Genomic DNA, 17,257 nt, shown 5'->3' with positions numbered 1-17,257 from the left:
AGACAGAGCACATCTTTTAGGCCACTGCTGAATTGCCAGCCTCTAGATGCAGTTTGGCGGGATGAGTCCTACTGAAAACAACTTTCTAACTTGCTTGACTCCCCTCCCAACCATGATCCCATGTAAGCAGGATCACACACACACCTAAACGGCTCCTTTTATGATGTAAAATCCGGGGCTGTTTCTATGAAGGGCGTGCTAATGAATGACCCTGGACGAGCTCAGCCACACACATGCATACACTCCCGCGTTAATTCTGCACGTGGACTGAACACGTGGACTCTGCACTAGGGTTCCCAGAAGGAAAACACTCATTCACTGCAGTGCTGGAGAAGTTCATATTCTGGAGCATGCGGCCCGCCGAGGACATTTATCTGGCCCGCGGGGTGTTTTTTGCCGCCACTGCCCGTCCCGCTTAGCAGGCGACTTGTCCCAGGCCAAGAGTGCGCGTGTGTGGAATGTGTGCCGCATTCTCCAACGGCCCTCCAACAGTCTGAGGGACGGTGAACTGGCCCCCTGTTTAAAAAGTTTGAGGACCCCTGTGGAGGATGTGGAGATAAGTAACGAATCATCAGGAGGAGGAAACTCGGATTTATTGAGCACCTGCTCGAGCAGGGAACGTCACACACATACAACCAATGGGATTTGTTGCAGAGACGGAGCCCTGGAGACATACATTCCCCCACCTTTGGTCAGTTCCTGGCCAGCTGCTCACCATTAGGGAAACACAGTGAGTTGTCACCAGATCCTTTTGTTTTATAATTAACATGATTGAAACCAACAAAAGGAGCATGAAGGAATCCTACCCACTGTTTAGAAGCCAAATTAACACTCCGTCTGCTTCTTCCACATAGTTTTCCCCATCTTTGGCCCAGAGACTGGATCCCACAAAGCTATTATTTTGCTTCTGCAAGCTTGAAATGTTGAGGAGGCTGCATCTCCCTAGGGGCGATTCTCTGTTCTCTGCGTGCACTTTCCATCAGGAGCCCAGAACATTCCTCATGGCTGCAAATTCTTTCCCTTCCTGCTTCATTTCCCTCTCCTGGGAAGTGGTGATTTTGGGATTATTTCTCCCTGGGTGATCTCTAGGCACAGCTGAGAATCAAAGTCCTCTGGCTCATTTTTCTAAAGTTTTCTTTTGAGGAAAGAGGTAAATTTGTCAAGCTTCCGGTCAGGGTTTTGTAGCACCAAGAGTTTCCTTAAAATGGGCAGTTACATTTCAGATGGGGGCTAACAGAAAAAGGAAGAAACAATCACTTGCTCCACAAGTCAAGTTTTCCCAACTTTAGAGGAGCAGAAAACAATGCACAAAGCATCAGGATATGAAATAATAATAATAATAATTAACAATGATAATAATATTAATAATATTCTGACCGACCGGCAGCATCTGTTGGATTTAATAATTTTGAGGTCTCTTGAGAAAATAAAACAAAAACATAAAGAAAGAAAACAAAAGAGACGCATGGCTGAAAAGTTTCAAGACCTCTGGCTTCCCATTGGGCTCTGAGTTCAAGTTTCAGCAATCCACCGCAGTCTGGCTTTCTGGAATCTTCTAGGGGCCCTTCACATTGCCTGGCCGGGCAGCAAGGCTGGCAAAGTAGGCACACTGGGAAGGGTCGCATTGGCCAGGGGGGCCGGGTGGGCCTGGGGGGCCAGGATGTCCAGATGGTCCTGTCTCTCCTTGAGGGCCAGGGGTCCCAGGCAGTCCATCTTTAGCATAGCCAGGTTGCCCAGGTTGGCCTGGTCCAAAGGACAAAAGAAATAGAAGGTGGTTCAAGTTTTTTTCTGGAAGCAAATGAGCCCCGCCCTTACAGCTTTCATTCAATATGAACCCAGGACTTGTAACAGCCTGGAAAGAACATCCCCATGGTTTGATTAGGGTGGTGCATGGGAATACCAGGTACGGGGCACCTTGGTACTCAAAGAAGGGTTGCCTTAACTGTATGGCCTGGGACAGTAATCCAGGTACCATTGGAGAGACATAAACATGATAAATCCAGACCAGGTGTATTCTCCACTTAAGAGCTGGATGAGAAACCAGGCCTTCCATGTTCTTGTGTGATTCTTCTGGGAAATGTGTCTAAATTGAGAGTAGTACACTCAGTCCTGGTCATTAACCATCAGCCCCAACTCACATGTCCTTAGAGCTACCTGGTGACATTCCATTATCCAATATCCAACTTGTCCCAAATAGACTATATTTTCTAAACTTAATCTACATGTTAAATTTGAACCACACACTTGGATTATATTAACCTATTCCGTAAATTCAGAGCCGAAGATAACATCCAGGATGTAACTTGAAGCCTAGATCCAGAAAATATTACCTATAGATAACCTTCTATGCCTCCACTTACCACATCATAATATCAAATTTAATCAATCAATTTCCTTTTTTATCTTTGGCAACTTGGAGGTCAGTGTTAGGTACTGTGATTAATCCTAGTAGTGACATTTCTTCTTAAATTTTAGTAATTACTTTGTTAGAAAGGTGCCTATAAAATAAACAAAAAGTAGACTTTTCCCTTGAAAGGATCTTTAGACATTTCCTGAATTCTATTAATACTTTGGTAATAGTTATTTAATCTGTAGTCCTACCTAGATTAAATTTTGGGACCAGCAAAGGGAGACACAACACGGTCCCCAGCATTGCCTGGACTTATTTTGCCCAAGTCAGATTTTTCCACCCAGGAGAGTTTTGCAGGATTTTAATTCACAGGATACACATCAAGAATTCATGGGATACACTATAGTTTTCTTAGTAAGTCAAGAAGCTGGCATTTTAGACATATTTAATAAAACAAGGAAATGAGCTCTGTCTCCTTGTCAGTTGAACTGAACCCCTCCTCCCCATCCATTCCTGACTCTGTGTTCCACGGGCAGGAGTACTACTGTTTCCATCACCCTGGGACTCCAGACACTATTCATACCTGGGATTCCAGGGGGTCCCATCTCGCCTCGAAGGCCAACTCCAGGTGCACCTGGGTCACCTTTGACTCCTCGTTCACCTGGTGAGAAAAACATGCACCTTCTGTGGTGGAGACCCATGAGAAGGGCAGAGACAGGAAGTCCCAGCAACACTGGGCTGCTGCCACATTCCATTCAAAACCACCCTGGCTCACCCACACTCACTCACACTGTGCCCCCAATTCCCATGCACACACTCATTCACACACACTCAAGCACACACATTCAGAAATATACACATGTGATCACCTGAACAAATGGACACTCCCTCCTGAACACATGCTCAAATACATGTATTTGCGCATAAACAAGTGGCTAGCACATAGCTACCCAATTCCATACACACATATACACCTTCACACACATATTAACAAATATATGTATACACTCATATACATATACACACTCAGACAACCAAATGCACATACCTGCACACTCTCTCCTATATACTGCATATACACAAGTCCACATACATCCCCTCATACATGTCTACACTTCCTGTGGTCTCAAAGCATTTTGTCTAAATCTTTATCGAGAAACAACTGGGTAATAAATAAACAAAGTCAATATGTTAGAAGATAAGGACATATACAGTGATAAGACACAGCTCTACCCTCAAAACGCTTGACTTTTAAGAAGATAGATGAAATAGGGCCCAAAGAACATTCTAACATGAGACAGAATGTGATATGACCATCACAGGAGTTAAAAAGCACTACAGATGTGTAGAGGAGAAAGGGGTCCATTCTCCCTGGGATGATATATGAGCTCATATTTGAGTTAAGATTGTACTGATTTGATTAAACTGTCTCTTACAAGTTGTTTTTTAAATCAATCTCCTTTTTTGGCTATTTTATTTCCAGAATATTTTCTGAATGTGACATATTATGTTTTCTTTTGTAATCCCAACTGAAATTCTGCAAGTTCATGGGGACTTTAGACTATTTGTTCTTACTGTTGCAATGGTTACACTTGGTCAGCATCCTGCCATAGTCTATTCTGATGCTCTCTATGCTGTATGCTTTTGTATTGGCATTTATTTCATGTGGTTTGTTTTATGAACTAATATGAGTAGGACTAGAATATACATATTTAACAAAAAGCCTTTCAAGTAGGAGAAACATTACAAAAATGAATAAATAAATGAAGAATTAATAAGGAAATTGGAGATTAAAAGAGGAAGATGTTGGGAGCATCCATTTCCTAAACCTGAATTTCCTCAGTGGTGGCTAAAATTATGCCACATGCTTCTTCCTCCACCCTGTGCTGTCCTCCTCAGAAAGGAGTGAACCATGTGGTGGGTGAGTCTGACCTCAGGGTCCTCCTCCCTTTCTGTCCTATGGAGAGCGGGCCTTCTGACCTGCCACTGTGTGCTGAGTTAACTGTTGGCCAGAGCTCCATGTCCAGATAAGTCACTCTACCCAAAAGCCAGACTGTTAGCCACCATTGTTAGCTGCAGCTCAAAGCCACTTGGTCCAATTTTAAAGCTGGCATTTCATCTCTGTTTGCCTGGAGATTACATGTCTTATTCGTCAGTTAGTTCTAAACTGGGTAAGGGAAGAAGAAGGAGGCATGTGGTCTACCCCACTGAAACTTGAGCAGCAGAGATGGAGAGAGAACAAGAAAGTAGGAGGGAACGGATTCAATCTTCCCAGCAGAGCATAATTTTGTAAAAATGTCAAGTATGAAAACCTCTTATACATATGAAAAAATTATATGATGCCAAAATTCAGGGTGTTACCAAGCTACAGGGAATGAGAATGGAATGAATAATGCATGCTTGGCTGGAGTGTCACCTCACATCCGGGGTCCTTCTCAGCCTCCTGTAGTCTACAAAACAATCTCCTCCAGGTCTTCACTCACCTTTGGGACCTATAGGTCCAGAGGGTCCTTCCAGACCCCCTTGCCCAGGTCGGCCTGGCTCCCCCATGGGGCCTGCCCGCCCTGGAAGTCCATCTTTTCCAGGGGGACCTGGGGGCCCAGGTCTGCCTTGAGATGACTTCATTTGTGCCGGGGGCATCTGGGCCAGGAGGTATGCAAGTTTGGCTATGGAGAGGGAAAAATAGAGAGGCATTTCATGAAGAAGGAATAGCAGACAAAGGACATGATGGCAACTCACTGCAAAGCTCATAACCAAGGAGACAAAAACAACTGCAAAAGCGAAACCAAGGATGTGCCACCTAGCAGAGCTGTTGCACTTGCGTGTGCATCTTCTGGCTGGAACCGGGCATAGGGGTGATCCAATCAGTGGTGAGCCTCACTGCCACTGCTGGCCATGTGGCTATGGGTAAGCTACTTGACCTCTTCCAGCCCTGGTTTCCCCTTCTGCACAATGGAAGCCATGAAACAATGTGTACCTTGCCTGGTTGGTGTGAGGATGGGGTACATGGGACAATGCATGGGAACCAGTGCCTGGCACTTGGTAAGTACTCAGTAGACACTGGCTGCTACAGAGGGACAGGACTGACTGAGGCCACAATAGTATGGACAGTAGTGGTGGCAATAGTAGCAGATATTATCATTGTCACCTGGAGAAAGTGAGGGCTGGGGGGAGATACGTGGCTTATACAAGGCTATTTAGTGATTTTTCTTCTCTGAATGTCAAACTCTTCATCTGTAAACTGAAGGGCTCAACATGATGATCACTAAGAATCCTTACAGGTCTAAAACATTAAGATTACAGAACTGATTAAAAACCCAGAGGTGCAATGCTGGCCGGGCCCATCTTTTTTTTTATATCTATTTGCCCACCTGAGCACTGCTTCTCCACTCCTCTTGCGAGGTGGCAGGGAGCCTGTGGTCTATTTCTGTGACCTTGACAAATGGCTCCACTTCTGTGAGCCCTGATTTTCTCATCTTTTAAGTGCAGTCAATACTTCCTCCTCAATGCATTGTTTGGAAAGGAGGACTCAGCCCAGCAGAAGCATCATTCAAACTCTTTTGAAACAGGTCTTGTCTCTGATTTTGGGCTGGAAACTCCCCAAGGGCAACATCCATGTCTCTCATCAATAAATATAACACCCAGAAGCCAGGGCTCAGAGATCTACACACTGGAGACCTCAGGACACCTCCCACTGAGCAGGATCCCCCATCCCAGCCTTGCTTCCTCCCCTTCTTCACCTCCTTCACCCACCCAGGACCCCCTCCTTGCTTTCTGCTCTAGGGAATGGCCTTATGTCCTCCTGTGTGTGGAGACGGACTGTGTTCACCTGGACGTACCAACAGGACAGGGACATCTTATTTACAGCTGTATCCTTGCACCCAGCCCAGAACCTGGGACATGGGAGATGCAAAATAACTGAGACACAACCATGTGAATAAATGTGCCCTCCCCTCTGTCCCTTCATGCCTGAAACACAGTTATGGATTTCTCTTCTTCCTTGCAACAGGATCATCTGGGATTTTCTCCCCTGACTTCTCATTGTAGAACGAGTGGGACATTGTAGAATTGTGTGACAGAGTGTGATGGTGAAGGGCATTGATCCTGCAACCAGGCCATCAGCTGCATGTTCTGCCAGACACGTGCCAGCTTGTCAGCCTCAGGTAAGTTACGTAGCATCTCTGCTCCTAGCAGGTCTGCCAGAAGTCACATGCACCTCATAAGATCACTGGGGGGCATGCATGGGTTAGCATCTGCAGGTGCCAAGAATGCCACCTGACTTTGCAAAGCCTGACATGCTGGTGTTATTGCTACTTCCCTCCCGCACTTCTCCCTCCCTGAGCACCTGCCATGCAGTGGGCACCTGCTAGACTAGGGGATCTAACAGTAAATCAATGCAACAGGACTAAAAGGTTTTAGTTCCTTGACAGCACTACATGTGCCTGCTCCTGCCAGGGCCTTGGCACATTTGTTCCACAGGTCTGGGGACTTGCTCTGTCTTTCAACTCACAGCTTATGGGACCCCTTCTTCAGGAAGACTTCCGTCATCCATTCCCTCCCTCTGAGCTGCCTGAGGTATGTTTATCTGTCCTCTTTCAATGCCCTCTGGGGCAAATGAAATCACAGAACTTTGCTTACTTCACCGAAATCATCTTGTCTGTGAACTTGTCTATCCCCTCCCCTGGAACTTGAGCTCTATGAGGTCCACAGCAAGACTCCCTAAATTATTTATTATTTAGATAAATGACTGAAGTCACAGAATACATGAATGGTCATAGCAGAGCTGATTTTGTAGGTAATGAGCCCTCCTCTTTAGAGGTAATCAAGTGGAAGCTGAAAGACCATCTGTAGAGGGAATTCATGTGTCAAATAAGGGCTGCACCAGAGCCTTCCAGGTACTCCTCAACCCTGCTATTCCACATTTGAGCAGCCAGTAGGATGCTTTTCTCATGCCAGCTTGCATGGGAAAGCTGGCTGCTCCCTGCGGCTCTGCTCTGCAAGCCTGTAACAAAGTCCAGCTACTCACTTTCCAGCTGCTTCCCGAGCTCTTCTTGAATAAGCCGTCGCAGGGTTTCCACGGATGGAGATTCACCCTGGGTGGGAGGGAAATTGGAGTTACCTATCTTCCCAGTAACTCCTGCCACCAAAGACCCCTGATGCCTCAGGAAGCCAGGAGTCCGTGGGCAATATATACACAGGGAAGCACACCTTCCTAGCCCAGTCTTTTCCACCTCTCTAATGCCTTACCCCTCTCTCTGATGCTGGCAGCACCATCCTATTTTTATGCAGCAACCTGGACTCTGGGTTCTCTGAGTCACTGCTGCCCTTCCACTCACACCCTTCCAGCTCCTCCACTGATTCCCCTCCTGCACACACCACTGTGCCTATGAACTTTACCCACATACTCTTCCCAGCACTGGACCTGGGAGGGCTAGCGCCTGATCTTTCTCTGCCAAAGTCCGGTCCACCTTCCGGATGCAGCTTACAGGATGCCTCCTGCATGACATCACGTTTGCTCTCCCCCACCTGGATAGCTGGCCACTCAGTTTCCCAGGGGCTGGTTTTCCCTGCTCAGATCCACTGTGGGTCCACAAGTGTCTGACCAAGTCCAGGTGCTCAGTACACAGAAGCCAACACAGGCATGGCATGAGATGAGTTGCACTTTGCTTTTTCTTTGCTTTTTCTTTTCTGACTCAGAAAGTTTTATGACAATCCCGGGATTCTATTGCTACCTGCAGTAGAACTAGCAGAACTTGGCAAGGTTCCAGGGGGGCTTTAGGCATCCACTGAGTCCTCCAGCACCACCCCTGCCCCAGACTTGGCCAAGAAATTGGCTCTGGTGGCTCAGCCTCTCTCAGGGGGGCTGAAACTCAGCTGACCACAGCCACCACAGAGTGACCGACTGCAGAGCATCAGAGCTGGCAGGGACACGCAGGTCACCCAAACCTGTGCTCTGAGGAATAGGAAGGTCCCCAGAGGACCATGTGTGCTGCTAGGGAGAGGGGATGGCATAGGGAAAGGCAGCCCCTTGTAGCGCTGCTTTTATGCTGGTATAGCCGGTGTGTGCCTATGCCACAGGCTGTGAAAGATGAGTCCTGACACTAGAATGAAATGTTACAAGAAAGAATAAATCACTACTCTAAACAAGTCTGTCTTTTTACATTTGGGAAAAGTGAGGTGCAGAGAGAAAAACGAATATTCCAGGTAGGCAGGGAGAAGAGTAACAAAGCCAGGCACTAAATGGATGATAAACTATTCCATGGCAAAGCCCAGGACACTGAGAGCTGGGTGTCATCGCAAGGGTCCTGGGGCAGGGGGTTTCGCAGCCCAAGGAAAGAAGTCTTGGGGATTCTTCACCTCCTAGGCAAAGGGTGAACAGAAGGGGGACTGTCAGCATTTCTTAAGCAATGCACATGGTTTCCCTTCATCGTCATAACAAACCAAACAACTTTCTTAGCCATCTTTGCAGATGAGGAAGGGTGGCTCCTAGAGGAAAAGTAGCCTGCCCGGGTCACAGAGCCAGGCACTGGAAGACTGCAATCTGTGACCTGGGCCCTCTGAAGTCCGCATACCTCTGGGGCTTTCTCAAAGGCCCACAGTGGCCCCAGTCCAAAGCCACGTCAGCACTCTTACCCTCAGTCCTGGAAATCCTGGCTGGCCCGGAGGCCCCGGGGGTCCAGCTGGTCCGTTCTCCCCCGGTGGTCCTTGAGGGCCCATAAGGCCCGTGTGGCCTTTGTGGCCTGGGATTCCAGGGTCCCCTGGCTGGCCCTTCCCACCTGGAGGTCCTTTGTCACCTTTGATCCCAGGATCTCCCTAAGGAAGAAGCATATCATCGTGTATTTCAGGGCTTGAAGGTGTACCCGTGCAGACAGGGCCAGTGCAGCCTCAGGAGGGACTCCCCACTCTGCCTCCTGGGCCACTGGAAGGGAGATCTCAGTCCTGGCCGACCCGTGCATGCCTTTGGGTAAGAAGGGTCCCAGAATCTGTCACATCCACTGTCCTGATTGTGCAGATGAGGACATGAGAAAGCCACCTCCCCACGGTCACACAGGGAGTCACAGAGAACAGAATGAAAACTTTGATTTCCAAAGTGCTCCACCCTAATAGTGAATCTCCTCTGCCTGCCTGGGCAAGGCGGGCTCCGGTCACTGAGAGTGATGGTGAAGCCACTGGCCCTTTCCTGGCCTAGTTTTGCTCTCAGTTAGCTGGAGGGACAGTGGTATTCTGTCAACAAAGGGGGCTCACTTGCAGATCAACTCCCACTCCCTTCTCTCAGCTCTAGTGAGTCCACAGAGGATTATCCGACGGCCTCAGACACTGCCTGGGGCCCTCTTCTCCCCACAGCCCACCCAGTTTGAAGAGCTGGACCAGTGATTAGGGTACCATGCAAGCTCAGGGCAGTCTAGTCCTCTGCCCTTCTGTGCTACTGTGTATTTGACCAACAAGTCCCAGTTGTTGGTGAGTCTGAAAGTATGGTGGCCACATTAATGGCTTCAAAGTGTACTGGGACTCCACTCTGTTGCTGGGTTGTAGCAGAGAAAGGGAGAAACAGGGAGACTCAAGATGGTAACTGTAAATGTGGCATGGCCATGAGCATGACCCAGAGCTGCAGAAAAGGAAGACTGTGCAGTCATTAAGCCATGTCCAACAGCCCAGTATATGCTTAAACAAAAAATGCAAGGAGTGAAACAATGAATGAAGTATGCAATGCTCAGGGTGGGGAGAGGGTTAAATAAAAGGTATATGTGCATTTATAGCACCCCCCCACATGGCTCTGCAAACACAGATTCCTATGGAAAGATAAACAGCAAATGGACAGTGATGGACCTAGGCAAGAGCTGGGCTGGGGTGAGATGGAAGGGCTCGTGATTTTCATTGCATTTGAATTTTTCTTTTCTTTTCTTTTCTTTCTTTCTCCTTTTTTTTTTTTTTTTTTTGCAATTTTCATTATTCAACTATGTGCCTGTATTACTTTTGACATTTCAGCAATAACCAAAAAAGCAGTGACTTAAAAAAAATAATTTAGCCGGATCCAAGGGAGTCACTTCAATTTTCCAGTGTGATTCATTTCACAGGGCATTGTAATCTCGGTCAGGCATCTATAAAAGTCCTGGTTCCTCATAGGGCTGGATGCCAACGCCCCATCACACATGGCACAGAATTTTCTATTCATTAAAAGTCTCGCAATCACTTTGTGGTGAGAGGACTTGTCCCATATTTCAAATGTTCCCAGGAGTACAAAGGAAAGGGTAGTCTAATGGCTCCCTGGCAATGTGCCACAAAGCCACTTAAGAGGGGAAGGCAAGCTCTCCACTTATTGATTAGCTATTAAAGATGAGATTCCTATTTGTGGTCTGAATTCCTTGGCTCTCAACCAAAACTCAAGCCCACATCCTGCAGCAACAGTTTCCGTGACACTTGACACTCCGGGGGACCATCGATGCCTTCTCAGCCACGGCCACACCCCCAGCTCCATCACCCAGGAACCAACAGCCACAGGACAGAAGAATGGAAGCCACAGGAAGGGGAGAGGCAGAGGGACCCAGAGGGGGTAGAACCCCCAAAAGACTCTGCTCCCACTTTTCTCTCTCTCTGGCTGCAGGAGAAGCCAGCCGGCTCCCCACCCATCCAACTTGCAAAGAAAGCCGAGACAAATTCTTTGCAGGACCACAGAAAACAAGCGGGGGTGGGGTGGGGGCTGCAGGGACGTCCGTGTTGTGCAACAGTGTGACAGCCTGAAGCTGACCAAACGCAGGTTGTGGGCAAACACGACGTTTAAAGGGAGTAGCAGTCACGAGCGTGAGGACGCTCCCCCGACATTCACGGTAAAAAGAAAAAAAAAAAAAGACTTTCTCCCTGTTGTTTTGTGGAGACATGAAATGTAAAGAAAGGCTTTCTGCATGTAGCGCCAAGGCGGTTCATTATGGAAAAATCTGTTCCCTTGTCACCCCCAGCGACAAATCCGGCTCCTGGCAAACTGGCACTTTGGGAGCGAGCGCGTCACGGCGGGCGTTCGCACATGGACAAGGGAAGCTGCCATGTGCAAGGCTTGCCTTTGAATTTGTGATTGTGATGATTTTACTCCTTAAAATAATAACCAGGAGAAAAGAGGAAAAAAGATAACAACATAGACTACCAGCAGCGTTGGGGGGAAAGAAGCTCCCGTGGGGGTGGGCGCAGTGACAGCCCCCCTCAGGAGACAGGAGACGGTGCTCTGGGCTCCAGGCGTGCCACTCAGACTTGCCCTGGACAAACTGCCAGCCTCGCAGGCCCCTGGCCTGTGGAAAAGTCCCACCTGGCATCTTTGAGATGCCCATGACCCCAAACCAACTTACCCGTTCTCCTTTGGATCCCGGCTCTCCGGGCTTTCCAGGGGCCCCCTGCAATGAGATCCAAAGGGAGGTGGTCATTGCCCCAGGGCCATCTGCACTGGCAGCGTTGCCCTTCTGAGTCTACTCCATAACCCCTTGTGCCCCGGACAAGGGACCCTCAAAAGACAAGCCTCCCTGAGGGCTCTTTTCTGATTGGTCTGGACATCGTGGGGGCTGGGGGTGGTCTGCTTCCTCTCCTCTCCTTTCCTCCAGCTACTGCCCACCTTGACCTGCAACACCAGCCCATAGCTGGGCCCCTCCAGCTTCCTCCTCTGCCCCCTCAACATATGCCCTCTCCCTCCAATGTGCCCAGGAGACCCCCCACAAATTGGTGTCTGTGATAATCTCTCATCACCAGCTGCCCCGCTGGCTCTAACCCAGTAAAACTAAGTGACTGAAGGCCCCCAAGGCAGGCACAGTTCCACCATCCCATCATTTCTGCTGTGTCATCCACCTTTGAACTTCACTCTTCCCACTGTGCCACCACCCTTGTGCCTATAGCCAGCTCCCCTCTTCTCTGTCTAGAGAACTAATACCTACCCAGCCTTCAGGGGTCCCCTCCAGGAAGCCCTCTCTGACTACCCAGCATTCAGAGGAGCATCTTTCTTCTGTATTCCCACAGCCTCCACTGCCTCCTGGAGGGTAGTCACATCAGGGAACTAGGGACACAGCCCCACAGTCCCTACTGCTGAGACCTTCCTCTCCAAGCCCCAGCTTCTGTCATTCTTTCCACCTGGAATATCTCTTCCCTCCCTTTCTGCCTGCAGCCCCTCTGCCACCTCCTCAGCAAAGCTCTGGCTGATCCCCCTGGCTAGTGTCCATCCTCACACACCAGTACTTTCCTGCAAGGTGACCCCTAACTTTGTCTCTCCAGATAGGATGCCCAGGGTGTGCCTGCCTTCCCTGTAGACAACAAGCATTTGAGAAGCAGAATGTTCATCCACCTGTGGACCTCCCTCTTCCCACTGCGCTTGCACCCTAAACCCTGCCCTGCATTGGTAGGTAAGCAAAAAATAGGAACTGTATGGCTGGATGTTGGGAGAGCCAGAGCAGCCCAGTGGCTCTTGTCCCATCTCCTGGTTGATGGAGCTTACGCTGATCAAGAGAGCATGCGTGAGCTCCTCTGAGGCTGCTCAAATCTGTCACTTCAGCCCCAGAATCCTTCACTGCCCCCAATTCATCCAGACTCCAGGCCCAGCCCTGCAACCTGTGCAGAGGGAGTGACAAGACACGAAGTTCCTGGCCTAGCTAACAGGTGTATGTGGGCATGACGGATTCGAACATAAGACAGATCTATTGATTTTTATAATGTAAGAACCAAATGATGCCTCAGTAGCCTGGAGAAAGAGCATGATTCTGCATGACAGGAAGCACAAAGCCTTGAAGGTTGGATACAATTCAACAGGGAGAGGAGGTGGGGAAGGCATTGCAGGTGAGTGGAATAGAGAAGACCAAGCTGGGAGAGGGGATGGTCGGGACACATGTGCCTGGGAGGCAGGAGCTCCCATCCCAAGGCAGAGCAGGCTCAGATCAGGAGACCCTGAGGCCACTGAGCCTGGACTTGATTCTGAAAGTGGGGAGGGGGCAGAGACAACGAGGGTAGACAGAAGCCCAACTATAAGCACATGGGGTGATGCAGCCCTCAGAGGTGGGAGATGGAGGTGTTTCCCCTCCCCCATCCAGGAAGCAAAGGAAGCAGTGACTGGTCCACAGCGAGTGGCATGCCTAGTGTGTGGCAGAGGAGCAATCACTCCCCAGCTATAGAGCCATTGGACCCAGCTTCGAGGAGGTCCCTCCCCTCCCCTCAGTTAAGAAAGTGACCCAAAGGCACAGAGTAAAATTGGGTCTTCCTTATTCAAGATGGATAGCTCAGCTGTGAAAAGGATACACTTATCTCCATAGGACTGTTTTCTCTGCACCCAACCATCCTTGTCTTCATCTCTCATCAAATATTTTGGTACCTATTCTATGCTGGTCTCCTGGGCTATGGCAGAACAGACAGGTGCTAAGACAGAGCATAGCAGGGAATCTGCTTTGTTTTGGTGGTCAAGGAAAGTTGCCAAAGGCAATATTGCAGCAGAGACCTCAAGATGAGTAGCAATAGGCATGGGAAGGTGGAGGGGAGGGTGGCATGGGTGTTCAGAAAAGAGGGCAGTGGGTGTGTGGCCAGAGCAGCCCAATCCTTCCAGGGGAGGGCAGAGCTGCTGTCTGCACACAGAGGGTCATAGCCCGCTTATGTCCCGCAGCCCCTGGCTGCTGGGAGAGGACTGTGGAGGGGTGAGGCTGGACAGAGGGGACCTGTTAGGAGGTCACTGCCATGGTCCCGTGGAAGGGGATGACAGTTGGATTAGGGTTCCAGGGGTAGAGCTAGAGAGAACTTGGCAGAACTGATAGGTATTCCAAAGTCAGAACCAACAGGACTTGATGATGGCTTGGACGCTGAGGGCTAACATGAAACAGACATATCAAGGCTGGCTACATAATCTGTGGGGCTCTGTGCAAAATTCAAACATGGACCACTTGTTCACAAAGCATGAAGGGTTTCAGAAAAGTGAGAGCAGAGCACTGAAGCATAGGTAGGGCCCTCTGAGCTCAGGGCCAGAGACTGCACAGGCCACCTGCCTGTGGGACAGGGTCACCAAGGGGAGAACAGGGTGTGGTACTTGCCTCCTTTCCGGGGATGCCCTTCTCTCCTGGTTCTCCCTGGGAAACAGAACAGAGTGTCAGTTGTCCCTGCAGCATCAGCCCGATGCAAGTGACACTACTGTCTTCAAAACAGACATTTTCACTCAAGTCATGTCCCAGCAAAGACAGCAATCAATGGTCCACCTGACCAAGGACATCCCAGACAAGGTCCTCTGGGCAGCCTGTGTAGGGGACACAGAAAACTGTCCCAGGGTGGGAAGGGAGCCCCTGGACCTGGGCTGTCTGTCCATGGGGTGGGTGTGAGTGCACCAGGCAGCCTCTGGAATGCTGACTCTCCAAATGTCCAGTCGTGGTCAGCAGGCTTCTCTGAGAAGCAGGCTCAGAGTGTGTGAAACGAGACACCAGTGAGACACTGGGCTCCTCCACTCATGGGCTCTGAGACCTTGGGCAACCTCTGTACAACTTCCTTAAGCTCTCTGTGTCTCAGATCTTTCCTGTGTAAAAGGAGAATAGTACCTGTACCTGTCCCAGAGGGTCACCATGAGGTGTACATGTGTTAGCACTTGTGACTTACTCAGAGGCATGGCAGACACAAGTAAGGCCGGACAAATGACCCACTCTCACCGTGGCTAAGGAGTAAGTGTTGCACGGTGTCCAGAGGGGTGGGTACCGAGTGCTCAGTGGCAGCAAATATCTAACAAGGGGGTGGAGAAGGAGGCTTTGGCCTTTATCAGTGGAGCCGCTGAGTGAATAGGCCCGAGTGAAGACCAGCTGACAGAACCACTAGGGCTAAGGCTGGGCTGTGTGATAGGAAAGAGTCATAAAGGGACTTGGACACCCAGAAGGGTGAGAATTCAGCTGGGGGTTGGACAGGAAGACGAGTAAGCTCTCTCCTCCTGCATGTGACACGCAACAGCCCTTGTTCATCAGTCAGCAGTCTATGGTGCGGGCTGGAGCAAACAGACTGTACCTGGGGCCCAGTTTGAAATGTTTGAGTCCTTCCTCAACTCTCGCCCATAAACCCAGCAGAGATCACCTTACACTTTACAGCAACTCTCTGCATCAAGCCGCCAAGTCAGGAAACACACTGGGGCCAGTGAAGCACAAACTGACCATCTGCCCTTGAATAAACCACTTACGTGTCCTGACACTACAGCCCAAACTTGCTCATCTTTAAAATGGTGTCTAAGTTCTAGGATCACGATCACCACCAACTATCCCAATGCAGACACCACTGCAATTGTTTGTATTTATTGAGCATCTTCAGCAGGCTGGGAACCATTGTTAACCCCTTTATAGGGATTATCTCGTTTAATCCTCAGAAGCAGATGCTGTTATCCCCATTTGAATAAGGAGGCAGCTGCGGCACACAGAGGTTAGGAGACTCTCCTACGAGCTCACAACTGGGGGGCGATGGGCTGAGAGTCCCTCTCGGGTGTGACCTCTGAGCACTGCACTGTCTCCTAAATCATGGTGCAATTCTGACCCCACACCAGGTCATCACAGCCCGAGCAAATGCACCTGCGGACACAGGAGGTGGCAGGGGAGGTACTGGATGTGAACATCACACCCAGAGGCAGGTGTCTTGGTCCCCATCGGGGTTCTCTGCTTACCGGAGGCCCACGAGGACCCAGGAAACCAGGAAGTCCTGGGCTGCCATTTTCTCCTTTGCTTCCTTTCTGGCCCTGCAGAGGGAAAGGAGGGAATTAATTCTTTCAGGTCATGTGTCAGCTCAGGCAGATTCAGAAGCCTTGTGACCACTCTGTACCCTGAAGGCCTGAGACATCTGCGAGATAGAAGAAGAAAGGTGGGAGTCTGAGGCAGAAGGATCACTTGGGACCAGGAGTTTGAGACCAGCATGAGCACCACAGCCATACCCCTTTCTGAAGGAGGGGAGGAGGAGAAGAAAATAATTCTTTCCTGCAATGGAGGGAATGTATTAGGAAGACAGGTGGGGTCCTGTAACTCCTGATAGGGTTGTCGCAGGGCAGCAGAGGAAGATGAGAAGTATTCCTGTAAATAGTCAATGGTCTATTGCTCATATATTACTCATGCCCCCCCATTTGTACCCCCATAAGATGCTGAAATAAAAAAATAGCCAATGGTCTTGCCATTCAAAGCAACAAAATCAAAATGGGACAGATATTTAACAAAAAAATCCATGTGCATGCATGGCCCCTCAAAGGAGTCCTCTAGTAAGATGGAAAACTTCTTTCCACGAGGCTGCCACAGCTCCTGATTTGGTAGAATCACTCCTTGGGGAAGGCCTTTAGGACACGTTCAGCTTCAGGATTTCTGAGAAGCCTCCACATGTGAGTCAGCTCTTCTGGGGCCAGTTCTGCACTGGGACAGGGGTGGGGAGACACCTCATGACCCAGTCCCACCCCATCTGCTCTGTCCACCAGCAGTGACAAGCTCATCCCCAAAGGAGGTCATTAGTTTTCCTCGAGAGGTTCCTTCTGCACAGCTATCCTTGGTTCAATAGGAGGATGGTCTCCACGAGGGTGACCAAATGCCCAGTGTTCCTGGGCCTGGAGGGCTCCTGAGATGCAGGGTTTTCCACCTGGGAAGGCTCCCGGAAAACCTGGATAGGCTGGTCACACTGGTCCCCACGGTGCCAGGAAACAGCTGACCAGGACTGGTCAGCTCTCTGCGCAGTGAAACTATGGCTTGACTCACCACATCTTGCAGGTGGCATTGTAGAGTTGCCAGTTTTAGCAAATAAAAATATAAGAAGGCTGTGCGGAGAGGAGATTTGTGTCCAGGCTTTATCTTATTCCACCCTAGGACCCAGCAAAGCACCATCCTCCCCAGCATGTCTCCCCATTTGCTAGGCCTGAACCCCAAATCCTGCATGTGCTATTTCGTGACCAGGACCCTGTGGGTTCAC

At 49.6% G+C, this 17,257-nt stretch overlaps 1 protein-coding gene across 1 annotated transcript in view; it reads right to left on the bottom strand.

Annotated features, from left to right (window-relative positions):
• Positions 1–591: 591 nt before the first annotated feature.
• COL22A1 (collagen type XXII alpha 1 chain) overlaps positions 592–17,257 on the bottom strand; it is a 274,147-nt gene continuing 257,481 nt past the window's right edge. The window contains exons 57-64 of the mRNA XM_012735953.2: positions 15,981–16,052; positions 14,389–14,424; positions 11,686–11,730; positions 8,984–9,163; positions 7,377–7,443; positions 4,834–5,016; positions 2,934–3,011; positions 592–1,743 (exon numbers count right to left, since the gene is read on the bottom strand). Coding sequence (XP_012591407.2) covers positions 1,556–1,743; positions 2,934–3,011; positions 4,834–5,016; positions 7,377–7,443; positions 8,984–9,163; positions 11,686–11,730; positions 14,389–14,424; positions 15,981–16,052 — 849 coding nt within the window. The 3' untranslated portion in view covers positions 592–1,555. The remainder of the gene's footprint in view (positions 1,744–2,933; positions 3,012–4,833; positions 5,017–7,376; positions 7,444–8,983; positions 9,164–11,685; positions 11,731–14,388; positions 14,425–15,980; positions 16,053–17,257) is intronic.

The sequence above is a fragment of the Microcebus murinus genome, chromosome 7 (assembly GCF_040939455.1).
Source record: "Microcebus murinus isolate Inina chromosome 7, M.murinus_Inina_mat1.0, whole genome shotgun sequence".
In the NCBI taxonomy this organism is placed as follows: Eukaryota; Metazoa; Chordata; class Mammalia; order Primates; family Cheirogaleidae; genus Microcebus; species Microcebus murinus.
This window is presented reverse-complemented; position numbering and strand designations above follow the sequence as displayed.